Raw genomic sequence first — 10,000 nt, 5'->3', positions numbered from 1 at the left:
TACCAGGTAGAGTATCGTTAGACATGGTATTAGACAGAGTTGTGTTTTGTCCAATTATATAAATAGGTTATCAGGTGAGTGACAATGGACACATTGAGCTATGGTATGTTCAAATATATAATTTGATTACCAGGTAGAGTGACAGCAGAGCATATAGTATGTACTCAGACATATACAACTATAGTGTGTTTAATTGTATAAGCTGCATAAAAAAGTGCACTTCAATATATGCAAGTGTGTTGGGTTTATGTAGATAAGAGGTGTGTTGGGTTTGTGCATAAATTCATATATGTATAATATATATATATATATATTATATATGTTTATATGTATATATCTGTATATATCTGTATACATATATATACATGTATATACATTTATTTATATATATATATATATATATATATGTGTGTGTGTGTGTGTGTGTGTGTGTGTGTGTGTGTGTGTATCCAACTTGTATATATTTCATTTAAAAAGTATACCTGTGTATATTTCATTCACTTATATATATTTATTAAGAAAGATTACTTATATATATCTCATTCAAACAAGGTACCTAGACATATTTCATTCATTTACATATATTTCTTTATAAAGGGTATATCTGTATATGTTGGCAAGCACTTCTAGGGTTTTATGGTTTTCTGACAGTTCGTTTTTAATGCAACTCAGGGGATGGATATGATTGCTACATGAAGCCCTTCCGAACCATCGAGGACACATACGTCACCGCTGCGTTGCTAGGTTACCACATGAGCCTTTCGCTGGATCTGAATTTGCCTTCAGGGTAGGTAGGCGATCTTGCGCGCCAGTTCAAATTTAGCGAAAGCACTACATATGGATGAGATCACTCCTCAATCCACATCCCAATGTGCGTTATGGTACGTTATAATGTATATTCATATGATAGCGTATGCTGTCACCTACTTACTATGCATATTTTTGTACTGTGTGCCTGTACATATTCTAGTAATGCGTACCTGTACATATCATTAGAATGTGTATTCATATGGTAACGTATGCTGTCACCTACTTCCTATGCATATTATTGTAATGTGTGCTTGTACATATTATTATAAAGTGTGCCTTTACAGGTTATTATAGTGTGTGTCTGTACACTTTATTATGTGTGCCTGTACATATCATTATAACGTATGCTATAATACAGACACACAGAGAGTTTGATGAACCAGATTCTGGCGCTCTCTGCCCTGTCGGAGCTTCCTCCGGCGGATGATGAGACGCACCTCGCACTTGGTATGTAGGACAACAGTGAGTACGTGTCAGTGGATACGGCACAACCCCGTTAAAAGAGCATGTATAAACCAGGGTTTTCCAACATGCTGTATAAACCAGGTTTTCCTATATGTATATAAGAGTTTTACTCGCCTGTTCTCGCCTTAGTTTGGAGTTGGATTGAGAAGGTCCGAGTTTGCATTCTATATTGAATATACCGCTCTAGTATGTGAACATGCCCGATGTCGATTTTGCACACCGTGACGGATTTCAGCTCCGCTCACACCCAAGCACTGTAAACCTGATTTGCGGTATTTTAACCCGGTTTACATTGTTTCAACCTGGTTTTTCTGTGGTTGAAACTCGTTTTCACTGCATCTTCCTCACCGGGTTCACTACTATACACACTGACAGCCGGTACACTGCGGCTGGTTGATTCGCTGCTGGATCCCACACACATCGCCGCCATTGGGCCCAGCACAATTGGTTCGGATGAATTCGCCAGGTGGAATGTAAGCACGTATCAATACACCACGAAGCATGCATCAATGTATCATCAAGCATGCATCGATACATCATCAAGCATACATTAATATGTCATAAAAAGAAGTCGTGTGGTTAGTAATACGATGTATGATACTTCACAAGATCTGTTAGTATTCTCGATTCGATAAGATATGTATTTTGTATTCAGAAGATTTGTTGTTTTAAAGGTCTGGTAGTGTTATCATAAGACAGTCATGCTGTGTTTATTAGATATCGACCATTTTTCTTTGTGTCTGGTTCAGCACTTGCTTCACGGCATACCCCATACGCGTCAGTACCCTATCTTTCTACTGACCAAGATCCACCGTGGTCCGTACTCGGGTGGTTACAGCTCAGTACCACACTTCCTTCCATAGGGTTTAAGGTTTTCCTAAATGTCTCTACCGTCCCCCACCATACAGAGAGACGCTAAGCTGCTGACAGTGGCGAACAGTATAAGGGAAGCGCGAACGAAGCGTGCGTGGCAGAACATCAACCGCAGAGACGACCCCACAGTCTAATTGGGACATGACCCGATTATTGATCCCAATAAAAAACTAAACCCATTTCCAATTCAGTGATAATAGATAAGGATTTAAATTGGCCTCGTCCAAAGAGTCGTACGTCAATAATTATAGCCTTCTTGTTCTTCAAGAGGCAAAGCATCAATATAATAATAGTAAATTCAAATTCTCCTCGTCGGAAAAGCCGTACTTCATGCTCTATCCTACTTTATTCCGTTCAATGTCGACGCGGCCGATTTATTTGCGGAGGGGGCTTAAAACTAGCTGAGTTAAATAGGGTTAAATCTACCACTGAATATGCCTACGTAGGTATTTTAACACATTGGTAGGTATCAAATATTAAAACTTGGTCGTTTGAATGATAACTATCGAGTGCGAGTGTGGATGAGACCTTGTCGTTCCATATCCATGTCTATAATTTAAATTGGGTAGGTATAAACAAACTAAAAGGTATCATGCCTTCGATTTAAATCGGGTACCTATAAACAAAATAAAAGGTATCATATCTACGATTTTAATCGAGTAGGTACAAACAAATTAAAAAGTAACAAATGTTAAAAATGAATGACAACAATCGGGTATTTCTGCGAATCGATTCGGGTAGGTGTTATCCAATTAGCCTAAATATCAACTGAATTCGGGTAGGTGTTCTCCAACTAGTGCATAAATATACAACTGTTCAAAGTTTTGGGGTTCGGAAATGGATCCTCCAACTCTGCAACTAGAGAGCACACAACCGTTGTGACGCCATGAGACAACTCAGTTTCGTCAGTTTATTCCTTCCGACTCTCCTACAACGCCACACCCATTGCGTTAGAACGCATCGAGGCTAAATCAAAGCACACTCTCAATAACCTATGAGCACTCCCGGCACTTCAAATAACATGTCCGCTACACACCCTTAACGGTTATATGTACAAAGACTTTATCAACGGTTATATGTACCTATATCCCCCCATAGAATACGTAGTGCTCTATACCATGGCGTACAAAAGACTTTAGCAACGTCCTTGTCTCCGTACTTAAAGATATGCGTCCGTATTCGCTACGGTGGCCGTCGTATACTATGACCAGACGGGAATCCAATTTTTAAATTGACCGAGTGTCAGTTCTCCGGTGGTCGGACTGTCCGATGATCTCGAGTGCCAGGCTAGACGATCATACTAAAATACTTGGACTTAGTTCCACAGTTTTCTTTGCATTGAGCGCTGGATGGCAGCAAGCTTATCGACCTGTGTATTGCGATGGGTATAGAGATGTGGTTTGAGGTCGAGATAGATATTCACTTGAGTAGAAGTTTAATTATAGTACATGTCTGTCTGCATATAGATGCTTGCATATAATACAACGTTTTTCAAGATTCTCATTCGAGTAGAAGTTTAATTATGGTAAATTTTTGCCTGCATACGGATGATTGCATACATTACTGCGTTTATAAATACGTATGAAAGCGGGCACAGGCAAATATATGCTATGAGAGGGGATTATGCCGACGTACGTATGTGCACAAGCGAAGGACGTTTACGCCATATTACATAATGATACAAACTTCAAAGAACCATCTCCAGACACATCCACGTAAGCATGCACACATGCGAAGGATACACGCTACGATACACCATACTACACTAAATTACGTTATTTCACGCTACATTGCGCTATAATGAACCATAGCACAACCGAAGGATACACGCTATACTACACCATATTACAATAAAATACACTTAACTACACTAAACTACGTTATAGTACGCTACATTGCGCTATACTATACGGTGGCACTATATCACAAACACAACGACATAAATAATAAGCGCAAGCAAAGCGCATAAACAATCCGACACGACACACCGTTATATTTAACTATGTGTGACAGCATACTACACGAACTACATCGAACCCTCACCACACACACCTGTCGTAAGTAGTACTGGCCAAATCGACGCTCTATCTTCGTATCGGCTATGTGGATCATGTCCGCGTCCAAGTAGAAGTCCACGTCACTGCCGCTTGTTCGCTCGCCCGTCAGAGGCGACCCCTCTGACCAACTCACTGAGCTGAGCTTGTGCTTGTACAGGAAGAGATATGTGCGGAAGGTTTCTTCGTCGGTTTGGATGAATGTGGCTAGTTTGCTGTAGGGGTTATGAACAAGGTAATATTAAGATTATGAAGACATGCTAGTGATATCGTTATAGCGGAGAAAAGAATTTAAGGGTATTAGGACATATTGATTACAGCGTTTACGCGTGTACAATAGGTAGGTGTGATATGTGAAGACATGCTGGTGACAACGTTATGGCGGAGAAAAGAAATTAAAGATTATTGGGACATACTAATTACAGCGTTATTGTCGATAAATAAATTTGAGACTGATAGAATATGTTGGTTACATCGTTGTAGCGAAGAAACGAATATAAGATTATTAGGACATATTGATTAAAGCGTTTACGCGTGTACAAGAATAGGTGTGTGAGATATGTTTTTCGTTGGCTGAGATGAAAGCGGCCAGTTTGCAGGCGGTTTTGAAAAGGAGTATAGCAATTTCATAGCGCACACAATTGTGAGCTGAGTCTGTGTGAGTGCATGTATAGGTGTATGTGAATGACATCATATTCATATGTATGAGCTAAGGTGTGGTAATGTCACACACATAACAAACAATCCCACTGGCCACAGTTACCTGATAGGCATAGTAGTGTAGTATATACATTCGTAAGAGCTATAGTGTAGTAATGTCACACAAACATAACAAACAATCCCACTAGCCACAGTTACCTGATAGGCATAGTAGTGTAGTATATACATTCGTAAGAGCTAGTGTAGTAAAGTCACACATACATACCAAACAATCCCACTAGCCACAGTTACCTGATAGGCATAGTAGTGTGATATATCCGTTTGTACGAGATATAGTGTAGTAATGTCACACACACATAACAAACAATCCCACTAGCCATAGTTACCTGATAGGCATAGTAGTGTAGAGCTTGAGGTATGAGCGGATTGTGGGGACGTCCACCTGTTGTCCGACATCAGCCAGGAACAGCTTCATCTGCTTTGCTTGGGCAGCCAAGGCGTAGTCTTGCACTGGGTGACAGAATAAGCAATCGATGACAAAATAAGCTACAGGTGGCAGAATGAGCAATCGATGACAGAAGAAGTAATAGATGACTGAATAAGCAATCGATGACAAAATAAGCAACAAGTGGCAGAATGAGCAATCGATGACAGAATTAATAGGTGACTGAATAAGCAATCGATGACGAAATAAGCAACAAGTGGCAGAATGAGCAATCGATGATAGAAAAAGTAATAGGTGACTAAATAAGCAATCGAAGACGAAATAAGCAATAGGTGACAGAATAAGCAATAGGTGACAGAAAAAGCAATCGAAGACGAAATAACAGTTGATTTTTCGGTGATCATATGGCAATTCTCTCGAGTGCGCGAAGGGTCTATCTTGCGCTACGTTACAAACTGAGCAATCAACGAGAACACAAGGAATTGAATACTCCCTATGCCATGTGTGCCTATGAACAGAATCAAGACGTCACCTTACACCATGTGCCTCCACAACCAAAAAGATGATACACACACCGCCCCCACGCTACACCACACGAGAATCAATACATCCACCACAGCCAACCGTACCTGTTCCATCCGCGGGAGGACCGACTGGGGTCACAAACTTGGGCGAGCAGAACATAAACAACTCCTTAAAGCCCTCGAGAGCATCCTCTCCCCGCTGGATCCTCTGCATCTTATCACCGAACTTCTCTCTCAGTTGTTGGTCCAAGTTGTCGTCCAGACGTGTGGGTGACAGCGACACAGCAATAGCCAGCATGGCGTACATCTGCTCATTCTTCTTCTGGATGTCTTCGTACTGTTGAGAAGAGGTTTGTATATGGGATAGAGAGTTTAGGATACAATTGGATATGGAAAGTGTGTGAGAGTGGGTATACATGCATATATACATATAGATGTTGAGTGAAGTGAGTGTGTTGTAGGCAATGGCCAGCATGGCATACACCTGTTCATTCTTCTTTGTCTGTGTACTGTTTATGGGGCATTAGTATATATAAATGTGTATAAGTGATTGGCTAAACAAATGTTGAATGATAGTATATATATTTATATATATATTCGTGCACACACACATGTAAATACTTATCCACACACCCACGCATACCTGGTACGAGTGCGCATTGAACTGCTTGGTGCGGTGGATGTAGGTAAGGATACTCGACAACACACGGATGGTGTCCTTGTTTCTTCGCATCATCATGTACGCAAAGGCCACATAGTAATACGTGGTGGTCTGGCACGCAGGCACGCCCATGATACCCTTCTTGTTAAGCTCTACATGCTCCAACACCTTAAGCGAGGTGTAGTAGTCTCCCAGGATGCAGTGCACCCGACACAGACCAATGAGCGAGAAGTAGCCCAGCTGGCGGTACAGTTGGTGCCCGCCGTAAATGCCTGCGAGTGGGTGAGTGGGATGAAGTGGGGTGTATTGGAGACGGGAGATGGGTCTATAAATGGGAGTATGGAAAATGTGGAGTGTGTTTGAGACGGAAGATAGGTCTTGAAGTATCAGAGACTCTGGAATTGGGTTAAGAGATAGCTTAAGATTCGGCAAGTAGTGGATGACGAGGAAAGTGATCTGTTATTGAATCAAGGTGTTTGAATTGAAAAGCTTAGAACGCGTTTGTAACCTACATACAAAATACCTACTACAAAGCAGTACAACCAACGTGATATGCACAGGAGATCCCATAGGAACATAGGCGATCAACAGACAAAGTGCACGAACAAAGGATAATGAACCCGCACAAACAGAATAGTACCCCAGAGCATATACTGTGCATACATACATTTACACACATACACATATATATAGTTAAGTGTGGAACTGTATGCTCTAAGGGCAATTACATTTGCGGTTGAACATGTATGTACATGTACGCACAAATACGCACATTTATGGACTAAAACCCATGGACGGTATGTATTATACATCGAACTTACCAGACACGAGGGCTGGGTCGGACCCATTCTTGAAGGCAATGAGCTGGTCATTGATCTTGGATTGCTCCACCACAGAGTAGAGGATCTTCAACACACTCTGGACATCCCAGATGTGGGGGTTGTTGTTGATATGTTCTACATCCTGTGAGGGTAAACAAGCGGTTATTAGTAAGAAGAAAGGATAGGTGTTATTAGTGAGAAAGGATAGGTGGTTATTAGTAACAAGAATGGATGAGTGGTTCCCGATATATATAATAACATCTTAAAATACAATGTAAAACATATATGGAATATCTGATAAGTTTAAAGAATAAAAAAAGAACCAAGACACAGATTTAGGTGGCCGTCTATTTATAGAATTGATAAACAAGACTTGTGGTCAGCCAACACTGCGCCACAGGGACAGCACGAGTGTCTGACTACTCGGATTGAATGTACAGAAAAAAGTATATGAAACTGATCAACCCAGAATACGTCTACAACAGAAATTATTTTGAAAAGACAACTGATTTTGAATTCGACAATGCGTATGCAAATGCATATACATGCTGGGCTACTCATTTAGATTCGCATATGTATGATTGTATCTATAGGTATATAAACATATAAACACATCCATATATATATTGTATATATATGTGCGAGTGTATATATATATATATATATATGGCCGTATCGTGTGTATTTACCTGCATGGAACGGCCCTTGTGCACCGACTTAAACTGGCAGTAGGCTTGGAACTGGTAGATGAACTCATCAATGATATCCCACAGCCATGGGGTGGGCATCTCAAGGTCGACGGGTCCCTCTGGGTTGAGGATATAGTTGAACAGATCGCAGTAATTCTCAAACGACTCGAACCTGCGATGAGAATGTACAGCGGCAGACAATCAGGACGATTCGCCATTTTCATTGGTTTAAATACCTGTATTCGGGCGCATCTCGTGATTAACTGGATTCTCATTGGCTTAAATGTTCGAACACGTGTACACACTTCTATTTCGCGTCTAGACACATACACAACACTTTATAGTATTTCAGATATAGATACTTGCCAGTCGAGGCATACCCTCGAGCTGTAAGCAAGCATTTAATACGTTAAGCAAGCTATCAATACGTGTGCGTGCATTACATATTTTCAATATAAAGCCACGTGCGCACACCGCGTCCTGTTGCAGATATAAACTCATTGCAAGTCGAGTGTGCACACTCCTGAACTACAGTCAAGCTATCCACCGTAAACGTTCATACACAACGCCTTGTTCAGAATTTAGAGATACATACAAGTCAAATGCACATACCGCTGCTCGAGGGTTGGGTTGAGCTTGGCGTATATGTGGCGGTAGTACAACTCCTTGTACAGGTACAGGAACACCTCATTGCCGTTCACCAACTGGGAGATGGTATCTGTGTGGATTGAGTTCAGAGGAGGATTGAGTATGTATACAAATAAGTAGACTATGTACAACCGTGATAATGCTACACAAGAATAGCATATGATCGCTCACAGTATATTTTGCCGCAGATGTGCTTTTGCGCATTCTAGGGGATAGTATCCATGAACATCGGATGTGTATGTCAGGTGCTATATCTAGAATATACGGATACTCCGTATGTGTAAGGGACTATGTAATACATACAAAACAAATTGGTACATATACACGTACAGAGATGTATATGCATGCATACGTTAGCATATATACTTGTCCTGCCCTAACACCCGCTATAGAGAGATGACTACAATAAATATGGGAACGAGCCTCGCGAAGGTCATACGCACACAACTTCGGTATACGCATAAATCATGGAATACAAACTCAATATCTAATACGCTATACTTATATAAACACACGCGAAACACACACACACATATATATATATATATATATATATGAGTGTATGTGTGATACAAGCATATATCCGTTACATCAATAGTGTCAGATTTTCAAGTGTCTTACTACAGTGCGAGAGCTTGGATGTAGCGTGTTTGAAAGAACCTACGCAATTTGAGACAATGCTCAATCACATTAGCGCAAGTACAAAGACTGAGTGAGGGTACAAGTTGCTGGGAAGCTTCTGCTAATAAGAACCACCACCGCAGAACTATGTATTCAACGTAATAAATATATATGCAAAGCGACTACGGCGTGCAAATCAGTTCACGGCACCTCTATGAGTATAAGCAAATATGTCCCCATGTAATACACAAAAAATCCAACCATACGAGAAGATATATACCTGAATACATACATAAATACATAAACACATACATACATACATATATTATATATAAATATGTGTGTGTGTGTCTGTCTGTGTGCATGTATATGTGTGTATATGTGAAAGTGTCGGTGTAATAATATATATATATATATATATATATATAACATACATACCTATATATATAAAGACATACATACCTATATATATAAAGACATACATACATATACCTAAAAATACATACATACATACAACATATATAAATACACATACACACGTATATACATATATATATATATATATATGGATAAATATATGCCATATATATATGTGTGTGTGGGTGGGTGTGAGTGTGTGTACATGTATGTATATACATATACATAGACATAGACGTATATGTTTAAATTTATAAAAATAACACACACACAATATATATATATATATATAAATATATAAATACACACACA

At 40.0% G+C, this 10,000-nt stretch overlaps 2 protein-coding genes across 2 annotated transcripts in view; one reads left to right on the top strand and one right to left on the bottom strand.

Moving 5' to 3' along the window:
* The window catches only part of SARC_02568 (hypothetical protein), a 6,339-nt gene extending 4,005 nt beyond the window's left edge, over positions 1–2,334 (top strand). Inside the window, exons 5-9 of the mRNA XM_014303660.1 lie at positions 1–6; positions 673–787; positions 1,169–1,257; positions 1,651–1,748; positions 2,184–2,334. The exon at positions 1–6 is cut by the window's left edge and continues 111 nt beyond it. Of these exons, the coding sequence (XP_014159135.1) occupies positions 1–6; positions 673–787; positions 1,169–1,257; positions 1,651–1,748; positions 2,184–2,282 (407 nt within the window). The 3' untranslated portion in view covers positions 2,283–2,334. The remainder of the gene's footprint in view (positions 7–672; positions 788–1,168; positions 1,258–1,650; positions 1,749–2,183) is intronic.
* A 637-nt stretch (positions 2,335–2,971) lies between these two features.
* Positions 2,972–10,000, bottom strand: part of SARC_02567 (hypothetical protein) — a 7,654-nt gene continuing 625 nt past the window's right edge. Inside the window, exons 2-9 of the mRNA XM_014303659.1 lie at positions 8,615–8,720; positions 8,003–8,174; positions 7,314–7,455; positions 6,475–6,764; positions 5,937–6,168; positions 5,249–5,372; positions 4,201–4,417; positions 2,972–3,517 (exon numbers count right to left, since the gene is read on the bottom strand). Of these exons, the coding sequence (XP_014159134.1) occupies positions 3,464–3,517; positions 4,201–4,417; positions 5,249–5,372; positions 5,937–6,168; positions 6,475–6,764; positions 7,314–7,455; positions 8,003–8,174; positions 8,615–8,720 (1,337 nt within the window). The 3' untranslated portion in view covers positions 2,972–3,463. The remainder of the gene's footprint in view (positions 3,518–4,200; positions 4,418–5,248; positions 5,373–5,936; positions 6,169–6,474; positions 6,765–7,313; positions 7,456–8,002; positions 8,175–8,614; positions 8,721–10,000) is intronic.

Source organism: Sphaeroforma arctica (genome assembly GCF_001186125.1).
Source record: "Sphaeroforma arctica JP610 unplaced genomic scaffold supercont1.117, whole genome shotgun sequence".
Taxonomy (NCBI): Eukaryota; class Ichthyosporea; order Ichthyophonida; genus Sphaeroforma; species Sphaeroforma arctica.
Note: the sequence above shows the minus strand (reverse complement) of the source record. Positions and strands in the feature narration are given on the sequence as shown.